General features: G+C 51.8%; 2 protein-coding genes across 2 annotated transcripts; both read left to right on the top strand.

The window, feature by feature from the left end:
• Window positions 1-188: 188 nt before the first annotated feature.
• vito (nucleolar protein viriato) lies at window positions 189-2269 on the top strand. The gene is made up of 3 exons (XM_003747385.2): window positions 189-566; window positions 1802-1963; window positions 2045-2269. Exons 1-3 carry the CDS (start codon window positions 306-308, stop codon window positions 2267-2269), a joined length of 648 nt encoding a protein of 215 aa, XP_003747433.1. The 5' UTR covers window positions 189-305.
• Window positions 2270-2815: 546 nt separating this feature from the next.
• bchs (WD repeat and FYVE domain containing 3 bchs) lies at window positions 2816-21720 on the top strand. Its single transcript, XM_029112584.1, has 22 exons — window positions 2816-3091; window positions 5398-5781; window positions 8754-9788; window positions 10100-10350; window positions 10519-10946; window positions 11655-11879; window positions 12121-12326; window positions 12808-13024; window positions 13136-13492; window positions 13591-13962; window positions 14088-14629; window positions 14937-15592; window positions 15727-15922; window positions 16054-16512; window positions 16739-17332; window positions 17801-18091; window positions 18206-19012; window positions 19202-19562; window positions 19672-20667; window positions 20802-21079; window positions 21237-21454; window positions 21594-21720. Exons 1-22 carry the CDS (start codon window positions 2816-2818, stop codon window positions 21718-21720), a joined length of 9276 nt encoding a protein of 3091 aa, XP_028968417.1.
• The last annotated feature ends 1811 nt before the right edge of the window (window positions 21721-23531 follow it).

Genomic DNA, 23531 nt, shown 5'->3' with positions numbered 1-23531 from the left:
TCGATCAACGGAGGGTCGACTTCAGTTTCGATTAGACAAACCGAGGTTCACTATCGAGCTTGGCGTCCTGGGAGGTCTGACAGCGGCGGATGAGTCCGGATTCGGATTGCGCCATAAGAGGCAGGACTCCTGGGAGCCTCGCTCTGAATCTGTTCCGCGCGCACGTGTGTATTGTCTACCGTGTGTTTTGTTCGAACGCCGAGCAGTGAGGGGGATATTCTATCGTCCTGTTTCCTCGCCGGTGTCTGCCAGCGTGACTCTGATAAGTGCTCTCAGTTTCAAGCTCCAGGAGTTGTTGTTGGGAGATGGGGAAGTCGAAGCAGCAGCGGAAGAAGCAGAAAAAAGTCATACTGGTGTTTGATGAGAATGAACGAAAAGAGTTCCTTTCGGGATTCTCCAAGAGAAAGAAAGAGAGGCAGCGGAAAGCGAAAGTTAAGGTACTCACTAAGCTAGAAGGTCAGAAGAAGAAGCTCCTCGAAGAAAAACGACACATCATGGCTGACATCGTACGTGAAGGGGGCATAAAGCTTCAGGATCCACAAGATCTTGAGACAGTCGCGGGGCAGGTACGTGTTCTTTTTTTTCTTTTTCATGAACGCGTCCGCACTTTTCCTTGAACATCTTATTCTCTTGGTGACACACTGAAGAGCCTCTTCGCGAGCGATGAGTCTGCCTGCTCCGAGCATAGCTGGAAACTATCTTCTATGAGCGAGATGCTCGCGTGTTCTCATTCAAACGGTTCGGCATGGAAGTTACCGCGAGCCGAAATGTCTACGCTTGTCGTTCTGTGGAAATAATAGTCGCCCGAGTCGTCGATAGTCTACGAAGTACGTCAACTTCCTTGGGGGAGCGAATTCAGCAATGCCCTCTTGTCCGTAGCGGGCATAAGTTTTGGCGCTCTCGCGAGGAACGGGCCATGGCTCCTCCCGACTCGCCCTCGGATCGACACTCGGTGCCCAAGAGATTGAAAATGAGGGGCATCGCACAAAGTCTCTCAAAATCTCTGCGAACCTTGAGATCTTCCGGTTGCTTCGACAGCGCTCGACGAGGAGTTGAAGCTCACGGCGCCGTGAATCGGTGAATGTTCTCGTGAATGCTGCTGTATCCTCATCACTTAGCACTACTATCGGAACTTCGTTTATGAATTCCGAGTCAAAGCATCGCTCAAACGGTTCCGCGCAAGTATCGGACGAATCTGATGTCCTCCTGATTGTCATGCGAGAGATTTATACCAGTGACTGGCTGGACAGCCGGAGCCTCCGATCAAAGCAGACTCCTTCAGTATCGATCACGAACGCTAAACGAACAGCGTTAGATATATTCTGCGGGATCGAGCTTCTCCCGGCAAGTTATCCTTTCCTTCCGGCGTTCCTCGTCTCGGGCATCTGGATCTCTGTATGATCTTGGAATCCCATTTTTGAATTATTAGCCGAGCGGAAAACTCCTGAATTTGTGCGGGCATGGCGTGGGAACCCCCGGCGTCGCAAACGGCCTACTTCTCGGCTGACGTTTCCCATCACGAATCAGATCGAAGGGAAAACCTAACCAATCCTCTCGGGAAGTCTCGCTGGGAAATATCTGGACGCCAGCGAACAAAGTTCATGGACCTATCGGATCGAGGTTCCCCTGAGACGATTTCGCGTCAGCTGTCTCAGATAATTTCCGGGAGATTTTCTCTTTCATCGAAGTATCCAGAGGATTCGGACTCCGGATCTGTATCGCGGCTACCGATGCTGTCTTTCTGGAAATCGATTTCTCCGACGTGATACCACTCGGAGTTATCAGAATCTGATGTTTTCAGACAAGCACAGTGGACTGCGGCGGTCATATAGTCACCATCACGGAGTTCGATGACGCTTACGGCGCTGTGAAAGAACCGGAGAACGAATTTGAAATCGCTGATGATGGAATTATCGACGAGTCCGATCTCATGGCAGGTGGGAGCTCCGGAGATAAACAGAAGGTACGGTGGGAGGGAGCCGAAACTATCATGAAACACTGTTCCGTAGGTACTTCATTTTCTCAACCGTTTTCTCCTCTCCAGATACGCTTGAAGCAAATCACGCAGGAGCTGAAGGACTTCGGCGTCCAAATTCAACCAATCAAAGCCGCGTTGAACGAGAAGGCTAAAAAACTCAAGAAGAGGAGACAGAAGCTTGAGGAAAAACGCGAGCAGGAGTCCATTCGGAATAAGAAGAACAAATTCGGACAGAAAGCCGTGAAAGGCTTCAAACGGAAAAAAGTCAATAAACATCTGATTAAGGATTAGACAGCGAAAACACTCAATTCCCCGGCTTTTGTTGTGCTTCTGTTGCCCTTATGACTCGATTGTACTCCAATTGTGATGGATGAATATCGAAACACTAACGTCGAGATTCTTGGAGGCCGAGGACGCTCAATCTCCCTCCGCTGGGCTTCTGCTTCTGACTCCGCTCCGAGTGCCTATTATCGACGATCTCCTCGCCTGCAACGGAATAATCATGGTCTGAGGCGTCGCTCGGTCATCGGCGAACTCTACCTGCCTGCTCAAGCGTCGGCAAGCTTTTCTCGGTAATCAATGAACGCAAATCTCGATTGCACCCGATTCTTGGTCCGTACGGCGTTTCGAAGCAGGCGGTCTCCGGCGGTTTGCGGATTCAAATTTTGGCGCCAGCTGACGGACGCCCCGACGAGCTGCATCGATCGACGAGCTCGTCTGACAGTCGTCGAATCTTCTCAGTTGTTAGTGGGAGAAGTGTATGGTATCTGTAGTTGGAGAGCTATGCCAGCTGTTGGCTAGCGGAAAGTCCCGGAGAGTGGGTGGACTCCGGTCGACATGAATTACATGAAGAAGCTGCTGGGGGGCGGAGGTGCAGGCCCCCCTCCGCTTGCGAACCAGGGACCTCAGGACTCTCTGGGGCTCATGCATCTGAATAAACTCTACGCTGAGTTCGCGGAACCCCCTGAACCGCAAAGAGCATCTGACCAGCAAGTGAAACTCTACAACATGCTTCCATTGTTTTGCAAGGTTTTTGACAACTGTCCGGCGGAATCGATGCAAGCCAGCTTCGACAACATCGTTCCATTCGCGAGATCGGTCGCCAAGCTCCTCGTAAGTGTTCTGACACAGACCCTACGACCGTGTATCAATTCAGCAGATGAGGCAACGGAGATGAGCGAAACATTCCAGCGCGATATCGGTGGGGTCCGGGCCAGGTTTCGGCGCATGAGTTCGACGAACGAAAGACAACAGGGTCTACTGACTGAGTCAAAGCAGGAGAGGGAGAGAGCGAGTGAGCGAGCGTGCGTGCGTGACTGGGGTCCGAGATCCAATTCTACGGGGCACGCTCTGGAGTCTTCCTGCTTGACACGCGCGTAGAGCTCCTCTTCGAAGGAGCGATTTTTCTCGACGCCCACGGCCACTTGTTTCACGCCAACGGTGTCCTTGAATCGGGACCAGCCGAGCATGGAACGCGCGCAGCCCCGATCGACCTGTCATGATATTCTCGAGCGTCCCTCGATCATTAGGAAAAAGTTTACATTGCTTCGACGACGGCCATCGAATGACTCTACGGTCATCTGACGGTATACCACGAGCGGTGATACGCGAGACCAACGACCGATATCCGTGTACCTTACTCAGCTGTTGCGGAAACGACTCGATCGAAAGCCGTAAAGCTGACCGATATTTTGGTCGAGGACCCGTCCTTTTCGCGAATATTCTGCGAGCTCCGCTCCCTCGCAGAATATTCACTAATTCACCCTCGAGCGCGTGAGGTTGTTGGCGACAGTATCACGTGATTCTTTAAACGAGCTCGATTCGACTATTGTTAACATCAAAGCGAGATCGGTTACGTTGCTCTCAGAAACGCAGGAGACCATAACGAGTATCAATCGTATGGACGAATAGATTCGCTGTTTCCCAGAACGCAGTCCAATACATGTCCCCATCCTCTCGTTAGCCGAATAATCTGGCCCGAAATTGGGAACACGGTTTTCCTGCCTCATATTCATCTGCTTTTAGCAGATTGTTCTCGGAGGAGGTCTAGAAACTGAAATTGATTGAACCCTCAACGATTAGGGACGCTCCCGGAGGTAGATTTGTTCGTGGCACTATTGCTCCGCCGTCGGCATTCCCTCTCAATATTCGAGTGCATCGCGGACGTGTCCGACTCGGAAGCGAGCTCATCGGGGGCGTCGAGGATTCGGAGCGGGGGAGCCCGGATGGAGTTGAGAATATTATTGGCAAAGATCGAGGGCTCTCTTGTCGGGATATCATCCGAGCCCGAGTCGAGAAGATTCGAGAACACTTCGAAAGTTCAAAGTTCCACGGAGTCCGTAGCTTTGTGAGTAGGCGGCTGGCAGCTATTCAGTGGAATTTCGTAACCAAAGTCATACCCTTGAAATCCAGAGGGGGACTTTTGATTTCGGATCGTATCCCCCCTAATCTCGCGTCGGGCATTCGGTTTGCATGTAAATGAAGCCGTTCTTCATCGTGTAGGATAGAGGCTGAATATCGGAGCCGAATGAGGGTACAAGACTCCTCGGGGAGATCCCGGAGCTTATCGAAGAGCGAGCCAGCGGAGCTCTTTCTGTAGGCTACTCCAAAAATATTCCGATTCCGAAGGAACGAGCTCGGATCGGAGACTACTCCTTCCAAGAAAGCTCGGGCCAGGCGACCTTTCTGATTGCTCCGGGATAAAATTGGCGGATTCGGCAAGTTGAATACAAGCCTCATCACTGCCAGTGGCGAGATTAGTCGCTGAAGCTTTCGAGGATGATGACGGAGGGTACGAGCGGAGCGTTCAGCGAGACACACCCTTTTTTCTGTCATGCTCTAAGGAGCTAGTTCGAATGGAGACGATAGAGCCGGCGACGCGGCGACTTCCTCGATCGAGGTCGGATTTGAAACCCTCCGAGAGGAGTTGATCGTGTCAATAATCAGCGCAGACTAGCGAAAGTGGAATTAGGCGTATTTTCCGGATAGGCGCCCCTGGGAACGAGTCCAGCTCGCAAAAAGCAGCGTCAGATTTCGAGCCGCCGAAGCGCCGGAAGAACTTGTCCCAAACCTTGCGAAAGTCACGTTGGTCGAGCGAACCCAGACCTGCCGACCATTAAGAAGTCACGGACTCGGGGAGCCTCCCGCGAACGTTCGAGAGCGTGTCCATGGCTGCTTTGAACTCACGGGACACGATTTTCTTCCGTACAAGGTCGACTCTTGTTTTCTTGTTCCCCGAGGCGAGATCGAAATATATGTATGTTCTCTCGAGAGCCTATGTCTGTCTCAGAGCACTAGAAGGAAATCCCGAGGCGGAATCGCGACTATTCGAGGGCCGAGCCTTGGGCACAGACGTCGGCGGAGAAAAAAAGCAGAGCAAGAGATGTCCGACTCTAAGCGGTCGCAAACTTCTTTCACAGGTGAGCGAAGTGCGACTTAGGGCTTCGAATCAATCAACAGAAATGGCTTCTTCGGCTATCGCGCAATATCTCGAGCTGTCAGCGAGCCCTGACGAAAATGCGTCCCAAGGATGGCTGCTCCTGACGGCTATAAACCTGCTGGCCGGAGCGGGACCACGCGTCGTCGAAGCCCTCGCGAGTCAGTCACTACCGTCGACGCTCGTGAAATGTCTGTATTTATTCTTCGATCTGCCACCTCTCAAAGAGAACAACAGCTCGACCGGAGCCGAAACCATCAAACAACAACTCGAAGCCGAGAAAGAAGTGAACAGCAATAACGCTGTGGTTTCGCAACAGCCTAGTGAGAGCATCTCGAGTCACGAGAGGCGAATTCTGCTGCAGAAGGTAAGTCGCTGCTCCCTTATTCCTCCCCTGAGCGAACATTCGTGTTCTAAAAACATTCCCCCGCTTGGTTGGGTCGGCCGTCCGAATTCCGGAATGAAGTCGACGAAATCCGAGCCTGAGGCGGTCCCTTGAGCGAGCGCGGTGTCTCGTTGTGCAGTCACTTGTCCTTCGCCGGAGTGTTCGCTCTCTGTGAGTCGAGTGATTTCAGAACTAATGCATCCGAATGACGCTCCGCGAACGCACAATAGGGCTTGCGTCACTGGCGTAACACCGGCTGCATGACCAATTCTCGAGCTCAGACTCCATCCGTCGTGAAGTCTCGGGGGTTCGGCATCGAAAAGTCTTAGGCAATCATGGGAGTTCGATGTTTTGTTTGCAATTGCGCTTAGGCAATGTGTTCCTCAGCGAGTTGTCCCAAGGTTATTCCAGAAGACGTGGGAATATTGGGTATTCAGGACAATTCTTTCTATCGTTTTCCTTCCCGTAGTCCAGATCAGACAGATGGAGCTCCGGGCAGGCGTATCCAGGATCCGGGCTCCGCCCGCCCTGGGTATGCCTCTCATTTCGGAGGGGAGACGGGAGTTCTGACCGTAAAGAGCATGCGATCTCGACCAAACCAATGCCACGACGAACAGCTTGCCGTTCTTTGGAGAGCTGCACGTGGAAAACTCACTTGGAAGCCACTCAAATCCCGGTAATGGGACGTGGGAGCCAGGCTCGTCATTCACTTTCCCGCTATGCAATTTGATTTTTCCCGAGAAATCGGACCAGAAATTTTCCTGATCTTCTCCAGGACGGGGTGTTTTCATCGGAATCTCGGACGATGGCGCCACTCCTTTTTTGAACAATGGATTCCGAAACACGGGGTTAGTTTTGGAGGGACTGGGCAGATCTATTGTCGACTTGGATATTGGTAGAACCAAAGAGGAAGGGGGAATCGAACTTTTCTAGTCGGAAAAATCTCATATTAGTCATCGAGTTTCGATCGAACCGCGTGCTGCCATTGCGGGTGACCTACGCGGATGGAAACCCCGGTGACTCTTCCCCTTACCAGGAAATCCCGTCGTCGTTATCAGATCAGCGGATAGCGAGACCGATCGGCTTCTTCATTGGTGTGCGCGGATTATATCCGCGAATCGCGGAACTTGGAACGTCTCATCAACTAAATATATTCGCGGGCAGATGCAAGGAGGCCCGACTATCCGAGGCTCATAACTCTAGATACGGTCAAAAGAGACAAGATTGGGATCGTCGACGGCTGTGGAGAATGATCTTGAAGTATTTCAACATTCTCGGTCAGAATGCTTTTTCTCTCGGTGGATCGAAACTCGGAGATCATTTTCTCGATCATGCGTGCGTCTAGAGTTTAACGGGGGACCGTATCCGCTCAGGATCGGGAGGCCTCAGTCGAAGATGAGATCTGAAAGATTAGCTATTCTCGTCGAGAAATCCCGAATGTTCGAGGAAAGCTCCGGGCTGAAGATCTTCCCCCAAAATCCCCCAAAAATCCCTCAACAGTCTCGATCCTGTACCGGGCGTCCGTTCAGCCATCCGTGTGGAAAAACCTCTCATCCGGAGAGCTGAGGCCTGACTCGGAACAGCCCAGGAGAGCATTCCCCCTCTAACCGCGTTCAGAGGACTGTCGCGAGATACGCTGCTGAATCGATTGTTTCAAAATCCATTCGGCGCAGCGAATCGCTAGAATCATCCCCTTAGATACGCATCCGAGTCAGCGGAAGACGGCTTGAGTACACTTCAGAGGGGGAGCCTTAAAGATCTTGAAAGGCGAAGCCGCTAGCTCTCCAAACTTCCCCATCGCATGGATCTATGTGGAGAAGAACATTTGTGGAGAGCGTCTGCATACCTCGGGTTGAACGCTCATCGACTAATCGATCGGGATCTTGTGCTCTCGTTTCGAATTGACAGCACTGTCACTTCAAAATTCTGGGCACGAATATTTGAAAATCTCGAGAACACGTTCTTGAAAAACGATAAATTCACAGAGCTAATGTTGCCAAGTCGCATCTCCAGCAGACTCACGTAGCGCGATCTTGTCGCTGCTGGGGATGAACAAGCCGAGATATAATTCTCTCAGCGAACGACCTATGAATTCATGACGTCTCTATCAGGTGACCGAGACCTCCAGTCGATATCTAATGAGGGAGCTCCGGGATTCATTGCTGAGAGCGTAATCTATGAGCCGGACGATATGATGAACTCGAAATCTCAGTCAATATTCCATGCGGATATCACGAAAATCGATTTGTGAAGATCATTCCTCCAATTCCGATGTCGGCCACCATTTACCAAGCGAGCATCCAAAAAACGGGGGAATGTCATATATCCCCTCGATTTCCCCCTGTGCCAAACTTTCCCGGGGACCGCAGTCATCAGCGAATGTGCACTTGTTCGCAACCTCTCCCGAAGCCCCCTGAGAACTCAATACCGGTAGAGCTGTGAATCATTCACGCAGCTGATCTCTCGTGTATATGAGGCCGGTAATTATTCATGCAGTTGATTCATGAACAACGAGCTCCAACGAGCCATGGCGACAAGCAATTAGTCGCTCGGCGGCAGAATTGAAACTTTCCCCGTTGAATTACATCGAGACACACACCGCGCCATGTATCGAATTTCCCATGGATTGCTCGGAAGGGATCTCCGGGGGTAGGGGGGAAGGATTTGAAACGCGGGAATAACTCCTCTTTGCAAAAAGATATCCGTCATTCGGACGGAGGCTCGCTCGCCGGTACAGCCCGGAGAGGAATGTGTGGAACACTTGGGTAGGGGGGAATAATTTCGTGAAAGGATGCCAGTCGATTGGACGATCCAAGATATTCTCCTCTGTGAGAAGAGCTTGGGCTGGGTCGGAGACAACGAGCTCGTGGGGAAAATTGAGGGTTCGTGCTTTTTTCCACTTCCATTGGGTGGGCACCTGAGATTAACATATTTCCTGTCCGCATCTGTTGCAGGTTTTTGTTCAGCTGGTGATGCGCTTATGCAGCCAGCCGTGCTCTTCCGAAGAGCTGGCGCATAGGGACGACCTGGCATTGCTTTTTTCGGCCATTACAACATGGTGCCCCGAGCACAACTCGCAGTGGAGGAAAAGCGCGGGCGAGGTGCTCATGACGGTCTCGCGCCATGGCCTCACAAAAAACGTCATCGGCTACATTCACAAACAGCAATGCATTTCGAATTGTGTCGATAACATGCGCAAAAGGATGCACGAGTTCAGCCCGAGCCAGAAGCTCGAAATGTTCGTGTGCCTGTTCTGCCTGCTCAAAGATTCAAGTGAAATCAGTCATGTGCTGCTTGAGGATTTCAATCATTGCGCCGGCTACAGCCTCGTCGCCGACTTCATGCTACGCTGCGAGACGGATCTCAACGAGGAAAACGAACAGGTCCTATCAAGCCTCAGCGTCCTACTTACGTCGCTCGTTACTTGCGGTACGGAACCTCTCAAGCCGACGCACCCTCAGAGCCTATTCCACATGGACGGCTTTGTTTTACCACCCGCCTTGGCGAGAGGAACCTGTGTGCGAAACCTGGAAGCCTACAAAGTGATTGAGATCTGTTTCTGGCGGGCACAGCAGGAGAGGCTCCAACAGCTTTTGCTCGACAGCATATCAAGCATCTTCAGAGCGGATCCAGCGAACTACTTCATTTTGGAGCCGACGTTCCCCCTTTCGGCCCTCCTGGAAAAAATGCACAACAAACCAAAAAAAATCCGCTGTGGTCTGTTGAAACTAGTCGAGTTCGTGCCGGAAAACCTCCGTTTCGTGCCATGCAAGGAGATCGTCGCCATCAGCACTCTCATCAAAGACCCGGAATGCACCGAGGAAACGGGTCTGCTGTGTTTGGAAAGCCTGCAAAACATACTCAAGGTCAAAGCCTCGCTCTTTAGAAATGTTTTCCGGGAAGTGGGTCTTCTCGAAGTTCTCGTGTTGAAACTGCAAATCTGCGACGAGGAACAAGAGCTCGTGCAGCCAATTATCGACATACTGCAGGTTCGTGCGATTTTCTCGGTTAATTTTTTTCCGTACACCGCAGGTCTTTCCGATATCCTTTTCACTAGAGCTCGTCCCTGTTTCGAACGCGACACGCGGCTTTCCACAGGGAGGTTGACGGGGGAAAGGATGAGCAACCGAAAAGCATCGAAAAACAACTTCCTCTTGCCAACATAAGGGATATGGGATACCGCAATGAAAAGAGCTGTTCCGACGTCTGGGAATTACGGCGCTCAAAGACATGCGGCATGTACCTGCAGATATTCCAGAGCCATCCCGGGTGATAAAACGGCTATCCATTCCTCCTACAGGCTTTGCTATCCGGATCTCAGGAGAATTGCGGGGTGTTCCGCGACTCGGGCGGGATGAAGTGTGCACAGGGCCTCCTACGGTCGGCGAGATGTAGACCTCTGGCCCTGAATCTATTCAAAGAAGTCATGACGTCATCAGCAAATCCCGACGAAGACATGACCTGGCTCCTCGCAGCCGTTCAGACTGCCGATGCTCAGGTCGAGTTGAAAATCGACTGCCTTCTGACTCTCTACGCTTTGCTGGGAGAGAGGTGAGTCCTTGCGAGCCCGAGGAACAGATGATCCCATGTCTCTGGATGATTACGGGAACACGCCATCAGCGAGACGCAGCTGCTTCGTTCCATAACGTTCGGGAACTTCGGGAGCTCTACTTCCCAGGGCGGACAACGAGTTTTAATATTCGAACTTTCTCCCGACAGCCATCGGATTCGGAGTGTATTCAGAAAAGTTGGGGGCTTCGTGTACTTGATGACGTTGTTGGCGTGTCTCGAGGGTTGTCTATCACCAACCCAGTCGCCCCACAGACCCCCGAAACTCATGAAACTTATCCGTACGATCTTCGACACAATCGCCATCGCGATGCGATACGAGCCCGCGAACGCCAAAGTATTCGCCAGTGAGATCTGCCAGACGAACTCGCTTGTGGACTCGGTGAAACTGCTCGGCTCTTTCGCTTGCAGCGACGCAACGAAAACCCTCGAGCAAATCCACTCTGTGTTCACGAGCAATTGCGAGGACAAGGTGACCGAATACGACCATCTGGACCTGTGCACACTGGTCATGAGATATCTGTACGACATGGCCATCGACTGCAACTTGACAGCGTCGAAACTGCAACTTCAAACTGGTAAGTTTGCCACTTCCGATTGCGTATAGACCGGGGTGTCCGGCGACGCCAACGTTTCTACAATGTGGCAGGTTCTCGACGTGCTGTTCAAATATTCGTGGATTAGTCAAACTCAATTTCACTCGAGAATGCAAGAGCTTCTCGAGTCGCTGGGCACTCGATTCGCTTCGCTCACCCACCGCTTGCTAGCACATTCGAGCTACAAGGTCAAATTTTCCGTACGACGAATTAATGAGCGGGATTGATAATGAGAGAATAAACTTCGAATCTGGTCATCATGCCCGAGCGAGGTCAGCGGGATTATAGCCCACCGCCTCCATCGCCCGAGCTCCGGCAATAATAATCGATAGCGAGTCCGACGAGACGCTTGTTCGAGGACGGGGTTCCTCGCACTGTTCGAGCATTACGCAGAGAAATATAGGGTTGCGATCGAGATCTCCCGCCCCCTTTCCGGGGCTCGCCGCTTCCGCTCGTGCTTGCGCGGCGCCTAGGATTTGAGGTTTTCACAGGTAGAGAGTCCCGAAGAATCGAAGATGAAAAATCCGTTGTCAGAGCTCCATGTTCGCACCTCAATGAGCGAAAGTGCCCACGGGGTTCGGAGACAGCTTCTGAGGGAACTTTGTGCGGGAACTCTGTTTGCGGACTGAGTCGACTCTGCACCGAACCAGGCTCAAAGAAGCTCGCTCAGGATCTGCCGACTGTTTCCAGGTCAGAACTCGCACTGTACCGTCCTCCCGCCAGGAGCAGCATTGTGTTTGACGTTACCGCCAACGGAAGATCCCCTCATTGTGCACTCGGGGGTCGTCACAGGACTCCTTCAAATACTACCGTCGCTTTGCGACAAGAACGTACAACTCTACATGGCTGAATTACTTAGATCTTTGGTCAGGACCGAAAGGAATCAACAGATCATGTGTCAGGCAGGATTAGCTGGTGAGCCAATATTTCATGGGAACCTGGGGAAGCTCAATAATTGAAGCCCAAAGTATCGTTGTCGTTCCCCGATCGTCTTTTCTGGAAAGAAGCGGGAAAATATCCCTCGACACGCTCTCGATAGCGCCGATGGTTCACAGTGAGGACTCCTCACCGTACCGATCGAAGTGTCGTGACGATTAGAGAATGGTCTATGTCATCGAGGTAGCGTGCATTCGTTTGATTATTCGTGTGATTTCAGGTCAACTGGTGTCGAAGATGAAATCGGCACTCGAAGACGAAAGTCATCAACTCCATATCGTCACCCAATACATGCTGGAACGTTTAGCGGCCCAGGCACTCGAGCCGCGGGAGCTCCGGGCGTTTCTGCGTCTTGGGAGTCCTCTACGCTGTGATGGACCCTTCAAGGACGGTGGATCCGTTCCTTTAACCCGAATCAAAACCCTGGTTAGTTCAGAATGAAATTCTTTTGGAGAGCTCTGATCTGTTGGATAACTGAGTCCGCAGTGTGGCTCGGGCCCTTGTGATCTCTGATCTCTTGCTTCGGCTGTGCCATGGTGTCAATTCACTGTCGAGAAATCCGGAGATGTCGGACTGAGACTCGGGAAATGATCGAGATCGGTGCTTACGAAGACCTTTCCCAACTTTCCAACGAATAAGAATTACCGCTCGAATGCATTTGATCCCTTACGCCGAGTCCGTGCCCGATACGACCTCCTTCGAGGTTTGCACACCGTAGCAAGATTTTTCTCCAAAGGTTTCCGAAAGTTCAGCTCTATCGAAGGAAGTCGACCATGGTCGACGCTCTTAGGGAAAGGGATCCGATCAATCCTAAGAATAGGATGAATCCCAGGAATAGGATGAATCCCCGGAATTCAATGAATTCTCGAAACGATTCCATGATTTTAGCTGAATCGATGCTCCACAGGTATCGATGACAACCCCAAAAGACGGACCGACCTTGTCCACGGTGTCGGCGGCGTTTGTCGAGTTCTCCCTCCAGCGCGAGGGCTTTTCGTGTTTGTTTCTTCCCTCGATCGCTCCGCAGTCCCTCTCCGGACCTGCGATGGTCGGAGTTGGAGCTGCCGCTGATAACGTGTTGGGTGGAATCGGAGCCGGAGACCGAGTTTTTCCACCCCAGACAGGTTCGTGAACTTTTCATCTTCGCGCAACACGTTCCGGTGTTGCTCCTTGCCGGTATCGAGCAGCATGAAATCGAGCAGAGAGTAAACACCCTTTTCTCGATCCGCGCGCAGGTCTGACGTTTTCAACTTGGTTCCTGGTGGAGCGTTTCAGTGGCTCACACCCTGTGCGACTACTCAATATAACTCGCCAAATGCGTGAAGACCAAACACCGTGTCTAGCGCTCGAACTCTCCGAGAGGGAAGTTCGTGTCCAGGTGAACCAGGACAGAGCACAGTATCCCGTCGGAAGAGGCATTGCCTGTGGAGAATGGCATCATATCGTCGTATGCCTCACGAGATCGGTCCTCAAGAACAACTGCTCGGTCGGACTCTTCTTCGACGGGGTGCAGCTGCACGGGAATCACAGTAAACTCAGTTACGTGCCACAATACTCTGGAGCAGGATCTCAAAATATTTTCGCCATAATCGGTAAGTAGACATCCGCCCGAAAAGGGGCTGCCTGACCCGCCCGCCGGCGTGGAATCGATTCCGTGTCCCCATCGACCTAATTGAACTTCTTGTCGAAGGTACGACACCGCTGCAACGCCAAGTGTGCGGTCTAACCTGGAAGCAGGGACCGTGCCATCTTATAGAAGAGCCGCTCGGGGAACAATCCGTAGTGCAGCTGTTTACCCTGGGTCCCGCCTACGTGGGTTCACTGCAGAGCCAGTCGGGACTCCAGGTTCAGGAAGAGAGAATTACATTTGGGCTAAACGCGACTGCCGTGTCCACCATGACTCTGGCCAAGATGCGACGCGTGTACTCGAAGCACGACTGCAAAGCGATCGCCAAGATGCTGGGGCTGTCTTCTCACGAGAACGCCACCCCCATCAGGATATTGCACAACTCTGCCGCCCATCTGGCTGGGGCAGCCCGATCGCTTGGAGCAGTTCTCATAGGTAAGAGCCACGGCTCTCCTCCGGTTTCCGCCAAAGGTTCCGGAAGGATGTGCCAGCGTTCGCGAGCCTTGAAAGGAGCGGAATCAGAGCATAGCGTTTCCTGACAGCCTTTCGTTCCCTTGCAGGATACCTAGGCGCGCGAACTTTCGTGCCGCGACCCGTAGCGGTCACGATGGAGAGCGTAGGAGGCACTGCAGCTCTTCTAGCGCTAGTCTCTTACGCGAGCAACGTAGAGTCGCTGTACGCGTCACTAAAGGTCCTGGTTTGCGTGGTGAGAGCTAACCGTCCCGCGCAACAGGCCATGGAACGCACTAAAGGATACCAAATAGTCGCCGCTCTCCTCAAGAACAAGAGCGCACTGCTTAACTGCCACATACTGCACCTAGCCCTGAGTCTTGTGGGAAGCGCCGAATGCGCGCCGACCGCCGCCGGTCGGAATTCCATCGCGCCTTTTCGGGACATTCTATGCAACCTCGACGTGTGGAGGGACTCCGCACAAGATCTGCAGCGGTCTCTCTACGAACATCTGCTGCAAGTGGCATCCGATTCGCCGGAAACCGTGACGCTGATGAGGGAACTGGACCTTGTATCGCGCCTCATCTTCACGCTATCGGAACCCTCCAGAATGGCGCCTCAAACCGTAGCGACTTGCTGTGATCTTCTCAGAGTGAGTACGCATGGTCGTCGCACGGTCGGTCCCGTGAAGCGGTGGGGGGGGACAGGGGCGGATCCGAGGGGAAGGAGGGTGGGTGGGGGGCTGTGGCGGATTTAGGTAGGAGGGGTGGGATGTGGCGGATCCTGGGGGGAGGCGGGGGGCGGATTCAGGGAGAAGAGGGGGGAGCTGTGGCGGATCCGGGTAGGAGGGGGGATTGCCCCCTTCCCCCGCCCTCCGAAGACCGGATCCACCCCAAGAACTCTCCCAAAAAGCTCCGGTTCGGGAAATCTCATGATACGATCGCTCGGTTTCTTTTCAGTTAATGCTACAAAACACGCCTCGGAACTGTGACATTCTACGATTCGGTCAATTCATAATCTGGACGCTGCCACCACGACAGCAGGAAAGCGTGTTCACGACTCTTCGGGTCAAGTGCCTGCAGCTCTTGAGCGCCATGGTTGCGCCGTCCAAATCGGCGGTCAACTCGGGCCTCTGTGAACAGATTTCCAAAGTTCTCGGCTTGGACTGGTTCGTCGTGCTGCTCTCCGCTCACCTCGACCTCAGTACCAACCTGATCGCACTTCAACTGCTGTCGTGCATGCTGTGCCACCAGAATCTTTTGCTGAAATTCCGCGACGCTAGCAGTAACGGAGGATGGCTGCAGGAAACCGACCCGGTCCTGTTGGGCCTTCGCGTGAACACTCAATTGCGCAACATCAAACAGGAAGTCCTCCATATCGGTGGTTTCCAATCGCTCGAGTGGACCCTCGCCAAGATCCATCCTAACGCCACCTTCAGCAACATGCTCCTAGCGATGTTGTTCTCGAGACCAGTGACGAAACTACCGTGCGAAAGCGTCGAGACGGGCCCGATCAACAACGACGTGTTCGTCACGCTCTGCGCGGTCCTTAGATCGATGCTCAGTAGCGGCAACGACAAGGCAGCCATGGCCATTCTGGAAGTAATTTCGAGGCGGTAAGCCGATATTCCGGGCCAATGGTCCCCCCAAGGCTCCGGTTGAGACTTGTGACGCGTAATTCTCGAGAAGTATGCACGGGTGCCTTTTATGGCGGTCACTGAAGGGTCTCGGGAAATCTCTTCCCTTACAGATGGAGCGATTTGACCGCGTGTTGTATCAACAACGAGGAATCAATCTCAGCTTTGGCGTCAATTGTGTTCCCACCGGGAAATCCGAACCAAGTTCCCGAATTCGAATCGAACAAAGACGAAAACCTCCATTCAGGAGAAAGTGTCGGGTTGACATTTGCACTTCTCACTAAGCTCATGCTCGAGGGACTGGCGTCGGTGAGTAGCCCGGCAGAAATCCTGATTTGCAAAATCAAGTGACTCCAATCGGTCCCGCCCTATAGAGGGCATTGGAGAGAGAGAGTTGTCGTCGATCTGTTCTTCAATGCGTTGCTTCATTCGTTCCGCAGGTGCAAAACGCACACATCTTAGACTATCTGATGAACATCGAGTACTTGGCGAGCTCAGTGGAGCAGCAGCGCCAGTTCAGCACGGTTCTATTATCGAACACCATAGCCGAAATCGGAGATCTCAGCGGAATTTCTCAAAATAATCTCACTCAATTCATTGTCGGTCTTGTCGACAAATTGTGGCTCGGTTTGTACACTGCACCGGGAATAAGCGTCGTCAACTTTGTGTCCAACGTGCTCCTGAACAGTCAAGGAGTTCGGAACTACGATATACTGCGATCGATGGGCCGTTCCGTGCTATTTGTTCTCTCCCGAGACTGTGAGCTGCAAGAGAAACTTCAGTGTCTCCATCTGCTCATAAGCAACGAGGCTCTGCTGCATCTAGACGCGGAAATTCTTGCCGCCCTGACATATTCTCTCGCACAGTTTGCTCAACAGTGCCCTCTACCAATGGAAACGGTAAGTTCCGGACCTCGTTTCGGGGCTCCACGAAATTGATAGTTTGTGTGTCTTCTCAGCCAAAAATGGGAAGGTAGTTTTCGACGGTGGACAAATCTCCATTATATCCTTTACGGAGAACTGTGTGGTATTTTTTCCATTTTGGTCTCCCCGCAATATTTTACTGTAGTTTTCAAATTCGGTGTATGCCGCTTCGCCCAGACTGCCATGTAAGAATTCCCTCCAGGTCCGTCGGACGACGATCCACATTTCGCCGAGTGCAAGCATCGCTCTAGCCTCGCAGGACGAAGCGAACCTGTTGATGGCGGCAGCTGCTTGCAAGCTTTGGCAAATGATTTACCAGAGAAGCAAAACGCAGTTGGAGGATATTTGCCGCTTCCAATTCAATACTTCTAACAACACGACGCAAAATACCGGATCGACGCAGACTACGAGCGAGGCTCCCGACCTCTGTCAACTGTGGGAGACTAGCAGAGAGCCCCTAAATAAAGCGTGGATCGCCTTCCTCGAAGCCGAACGAGCTGGAAAAGGGAGCATGATAGGATCGGCGGACATCTCATCGCAGATCCAGAATAGAGTGTCGAGACTGACGGGAGGCCTGAGTAGGCTAGCGAGTAGGAAAATTCGCAAAGTGGCCGTGGTCGCGAGTGCGGCGCACACTCTGGCGTCCTCTGGCGTGAACGCGGAGAGCATGACGATCAGCAGCATGGCCGTCAACGCAGCTACAGCCACTGTCACTCAGAAGATCACTCAGTCGATGAACAGCAATAGCAGCACCGTCACGAGTCTATCGCACGACGAGTATGATATGTGGACACAGGTGAGTTCGCTCGCCGGCCTCTCCTTTCCAGCGCCGGAATAAAATATCATTCCAGAAACGTAATCAATGAAATTAAGGAATCTCCCATGAGTTTTTTGAACAAAAAAAACGTACATCCGATACATTGGTTTCGATTACGTAAAACCGAAACTTCTGCTCTACTCCGGAGTTATCGCGGACGTTGATGGAATCTCGCAGCTCGACCCGTGGAGAATGCGTCGGTAATCCCCGGTCGAGCAGAAGGGAAAAAGAGAAAGCTCCTCTTATTGGTACAAGAGAATCGACGGCATTGGCGACAGATCGGCGCTAGAGCCCCGGGGAAAATCGAGCTTCCCCCACGAGCTAATCCTCGTCGAGGACGACCGAATTACGGTCAACAATTATTATGTTCGGACTCGCCGCCGACGCTTGGAGTAGCAGAGCTGGATAGAGGAAAGCAATTATCTTACGTGTTCTCCCTCGTTGCAGATACACATTGCCATCGTACAGGATTTAGTTGACTTGAGGCTGAAACAACTGTACGCGAATTCGTCCCATCTGCATAAGCACGTCATGCAGGAGTGGACTCGAATGGAGAGCGAGCTGAGCGAGGAAAGAGGGCTATGGGGTCCTATGGAAGCTTCGTCGCTCGACAAGTGGATGCTCGATTCGACAGAGAGTGGACCTTGCCGTATGCGCAAGAGAACTTTGAAGAACAAACTTTTCTACCAACACTATCCGTACATTGAACAACAGCCCAATCAGCAGCTAAAGTATAAGGTATGCATCTTCCGACTAATTTATGATAATCGTTCTTGAGTGTCGATCGCGGTCGACCCTAGCGACCCGAACCTCGCCGCTATTCCTACGGTTCTCGATTCTCTCTCCGAACAGGTGGCAACTAGCTTAGATAGCAAACTGTACTACGAGCAGCTGGGTCAACTGCTCGGTAGTGGTCCCAACTCCCCCGACGCACAAAGTGCTGGGCGTCAACAGTCCTTACCATCGACGTCGAGCGATTACGAAGGTTTGGTAAACGTCGGGGGAGCTAGCAGCAACAAACAACTATTGTCCGAAAGCGACGACGAAGAGGGCGATAACGCCAGCCAAGGAGACGGTTCGCCGCACAGCCAGTCGGTCGCGCGTCTACTCGAAGAAGGCGAAAAAATAACCCACATGTTCCGCTGTGCTCGAGTTCAGGGACTCGACACTTGGGAGGGTTTGCTCTTGTTCGGAAAAGAGCACTTCTATGTCGTCGACGGTTTCACTCTTTTGAAGACCCGAGAGATCCGCGACATCGATTCGATCCCGGAACGAATGCACGAGCCCATCATTCCGAACTGCACTCCGATCACATCCTCGTCCCAAGTGACCGTGAAGCAGGGAAGGATGTGCTCTAAATTCAGTTATGACGACATTCGCGAGGTCCACAAACGCCGCTACCTCCTGCAACCGATCGCGTTGGAGGTCTTTTCGGCGGATGGGAGGAATTATCTTCTCGTGTTTCCTCGAAAAGTGCGTAATAAAGTCTACGCGCGCTTTTTGTCCTTGGCCACGGGAATCACCGACTCAGCACACGAGAGTCTGGCGGGTCAGAGGAGATCCGCCAACGTTGAGAGCGGAGCTGGAATACTCTCATCCCTGATCGGTGAAACGAGCGTCACCCAACGATGGCTCCGAGGAGAAATTTCGAATTTCCAGGTCAGTCCTGATAAAATTTCTGGCAGAGGAAATTTTGCTTCTCCTTTCTGGATCGATAATATTCGAGATCCGTGGGTCGGAAATTCCAACCTGATCTCGTGCTTGTCAATCCTTTTCCTAACCTCAAACGATCCGATTCATATCAAGTCCTGAAATCGGTGTCTTAGGCCCTTTTCTCTATGTTGACAGTATTTGATGCATCTCAACACGTTGGCCGGACGATCCTACAACGACCTGATGCAGTACCCGATCTTCCCGTGGATTCTTGCCGACTACGACTCTGAGACGCTGGATCTGACCGATCCGAAGAGTTTCCGTGACCTCTCGAGACCGATGGGCGCGCAAACCTCAGACCGACTGGAGCAGTTCTGCAAACGCTACAAGGAGTGGGATGATCCCGAAACACCGCCTTACCACTACGGCACGTTCTACTCCTCAGCGATGATCGTAGCTAGTTACCTTGTCCGCATGGAGCCCTTTACTCAACATTTCCTGAGGCTACAGGGCGGTCACTTTGATCTAGCCGACCGAATGTTCCACTGCATTAAAGGTAAGTCGTCCGAAGTGCCAATATGCCAATATGCGATGTCTCGACATTCGAGTTGGGAAGACTTTGCGTCTCCAGGAATTCTCTCTTAAGTGAGTCGCCTCGTTTCCAGATGCTTGGACATCGGCTTCGCGACACAATATGGCGGACGTCAAAGAACTGATCCCCGAATTCTTCTACCTCGACGAGTTTCTTCTCAACAAGAACCGTTTCGATCTCGGAGCGAAGCAAAGTGGTGTTCAGCTAGACAACGTGGTTCTGCCCGCGTGGGCAAAGGGCGACGCGCGCGAGTTTATTCGTCTGCATAGGCAGGCCTTGGAGAGTGATTACGTCTCTGCACACCTACACGAATGGATCGACCTGATATTTGGTTTTAGACAACAGGGCCCACCGGCCGTCGAAGCCGTAAACGTTTTCCACCATCTGTTCTACGAAGGCAACGTGGACATATATTCGATCGATGATCCACTCAAGAAGAACGCCACGATCGGCTTCATCAACAACTTTGGCCAAATTCCCAAACAGCTGTTCAAAAAACCCCATCCCGCGAAGAAAGTCGATCTGGGAACGCCCAAACCCTTATTTTATCACAAAATCGAATGTCTTCGACCTACAATGCACCCGGTCCGCGAACTCAAAGGACCAGTGGGTCAGATCGTACAGCAGGAGAGGTCCATATTGGCCGTCGAACAGAATAAAATGCTCCTGCCCCCCAATCAGAAATACGTTTCATGGGGCTTCGCCGATTATTCCCTGCGGATCTGCAGCTACGAGACCGAGAAATGCCTAATGGTATGGGAACAGGTTCCCAACGGGGAGATTCTCTGTGCGACGTGTCCGGATGCCAAGACGATCATCACGGCTGGAACGTCGTGTGTTCTCAACGTATGGACCGTCACCCCAAAAAAACTCGACCTCAGACATCAGCTCTACGGACATATCGAGCCCATCACCTGCGTCGCGTCCTCGAGACCCTTCAATCTCATAATATCCGGGTCTCGCGACGAGAGCTGCATACTCTGGGATCTATCTCGATTGGCCTTCGTTCGTCAAATCCCCACCGACTTCGGAGCACCCGTGGCGGCCGTTTGTATCAACGACGTTACAGGTACAGAATGCAGATCCCTCGTGTGTAGGGCGTATCCGGGTTATCCGGGATGAAGGTATTCGGACTTGTCGTTTTGCATCAGCACGTATCGAGCAGAAAACATTCTATGAGATTCGTACGTTTCGCATCCCCAGGCGACATCGCAGCCTGCGCCGCGACCCGTCTGTACGTGTACAACGTGAACGGAGTTCTTATAGCCAACGTGGACATGGCCGTGTCTATCGGACAGGCCAGGTCTCATCAGATACTTTGCGTCAGTTTCTCTCAGCTAAACGAATGGGACAAAGATAACGTTATTATCACCGGGTCGTCGGACGGCGTCGTGCGGATGTGGTCCCCATCAGTTGATTCTGAGGGAGCTTCGATCATCCTCCGTGGGAAGCTCACCATGCACACCGCATTCGAACGCCAGGTGAGATGGCGCGTTCCCAGAGCTCGACTCTCGGCGGCCGGTCGGAGAACGCCCGAATCGATTTTTCCTTGAAGGTGCCATTTTCGGCCGCATCTCCGGGGGTTCGCCTGCGAAGACGAGCTCGGCGGCGATGTTAAAATCGACTTGGTAATTCCAGGACAACAAGGAACCAGCGGCCGTGACCGCTATCGGTATTTCTCGAGATCATCGACACATCTACGTGGGCGACGCTCGAGGTCGCGTTTTCCAATGGAGTGTGTCAAGTGAGGCCGGATCCCGCAGCGATCACTGGGTTCGAGACGACGTCACCGAACAATGTACCAACCCGCAGTGTCAGGTCAGGTTCTCCTTGACGGAGAGGAGGCATCACTGCAGGTACTTTTTTTTGAAACCTCCGACGTTCTGAGAATCCATGATTTCAGGTCAATACGAAACGTTCCTTCGAGGGTATGGCTCTCACTGTACCCAAGACTTCTTTGTTCTCGGCGCTCGAAAGACCTGTTTTCGTTTGCAGGAATTGCGGACAGCTTTTTTGTGCCAAATGCAGCCGATTCGAAGCCCAAGTCAACCGGATCGATTCGGAAAGGAGCGTCCGAGTATGTCATTCATGCTTCCAGTCGCTATCCGTGGCAAGCAACTAGACGGAAATCTGGACCCAGAAGATGAAAGCGAAATCTCCCGCAGCACACTGTGAGCCATATCTCGGCGAGTCTTCGGATGAGTCCGCCCCCGTGAGAGATCAAGGAATCCGCTCTCACATGACCTACAGCATCATCCCATGTGTGTCAAAAGTCGATTTTAGCAACAGAATTAGTTTGTGACATTGCGCTCGGCCAGTTGAATTGTTTCCCACGAGTGCCACTTCGTTGATGTTCGGCATTTCGCTCTCAAACAACACTTGTTCGGCCTTCCTCATCATCTGTCTTCCCCCTTTCATCAACTCAACGTATATTGTGAACAACACCGTATTTCTGGTATTCTCTATACCTCCTTGGGTTCGAATAATGTCGAGCGAGAGACCTATTTTTTCCGTTCGTCAGCCCCAGCCCTCATTGCCTCAATCCCCAGCCTGGCGTCGATTGATTTCCGACTTTGTATTCAATTTCAATTTTCCAATCGATTATTTAGGCGAGTCGTTCTTTATTACCCGATTCAACTCTTGATAATTTACATGTACCATGTGATCAACCGCACGCTCGTATTACGAGTTCGCTTTAGAGTATCGGGTTCATATCTCATATTCCTCTACGGTCCGAAGCGCTCTCAGACACCTACATACCTCCCTTGGCTTTAACAATCGTTTTAGGATATTTTTGTGTTGATCTTATGTGAATTTTAAATCCTGACTTCCCCTTTGGGATCGCCGTATTTCATTCCGTTGTGAGACTGTATTGTATTCTTTTCAATGGTTTAGGATACCACGTTCCGCCTAGTAAGCTGATATAGCGAATGAGCTACGATTCGCCTCAGCCGGGAGCGAATCGAGCCGGATGCCATCGAGCGAGATAGTGATGTAAGAGGGCTCGATTACATTCACAGTCGTCTGCGTGTTAATTGTTATGAGTTTTATATTGGAGCGCAAGACTAGGTTCGCCCTGGGAACCTGGATGTTTCTTCTGTTGACGGGCGTACAAAGAAGTGAGCAACCCGATTCGGGTACTATACATATATAGGTCCGAGAAAAGCATTCTCACACCTGAATATTCTAATTGCCTGTCACCAGACCTTAGGGGAACGGAATCGGGTTTCATCGCTGTCCGATATGTGAAACATAAATCGAAATAGTCTGTGAGTGAATGTTACCTACCGTATGCATCGAACCAGACGGGCACACCCATATACACTTGCGTGGATTTCATGAGTGAAAAAAGTCGGATATCGATGGCGGGAGAGTGAAATAGTGAGGAAGATGACATGTAAAGCGTTGAAGTAGACCTTTAAACCGATCCGTCCGATTGCTAAAACCGCCGGCACTCGATGTGGATTACGATGACGGGAGCACGCGGTCTTCGCTTTCGGACTCTTAGAGAAGCAGGATCCAAAAAAAATCGTCTAGAAACTCAATACTATACAGGAGGATACTGAAGGAAGCGACAAAGACGAAAACGAATGAATATCACGATTAGATTCGGAGTCGCAGATCAATTCTACCAGCATGTTGACTTAGATGATAGTGAGACCGATATTGACAGCCTTAACACTAGGAAAGAAAAGTAACAATTTGGAGAATGACAAGAGGCGGCCAGGACATTATTCGAGACATACAGGTCAAATAAAGAGAATCCATGACAGGCAACCCGGTGCATCATCCTATATTTTGATTAAGAAGTCAGTACCAAGTTCCAACATGACTAAGAGGACAAGACTCCGCCTGATCGATGACACGTTCCTCCTTATCCTTGTGCAGCACTTCATCAATGATCAGTAGACCTATATGCGAGGACCTGTCCTC

This window comes from Galendromus occidentalis, unplaced genomic scaffold (genome assembly GCF_000255335.2).
Source record: "Galendromus occidentalis unplaced genomic scaffold, Mocc_1.1 scf7180000077517, whole genome shotgun sequence".
NCBI lineage: Eukaryota > Metazoa > Arthropoda > Arachnida > Mesostigmata > Phytoseiidae > Galendromus > Galendromus occidentalis.
The sequence above is the reverse complement of the archived record's forward strand: the minus strand, read 5'-3'. Positions and strand labels throughout refer to the sequence as shown.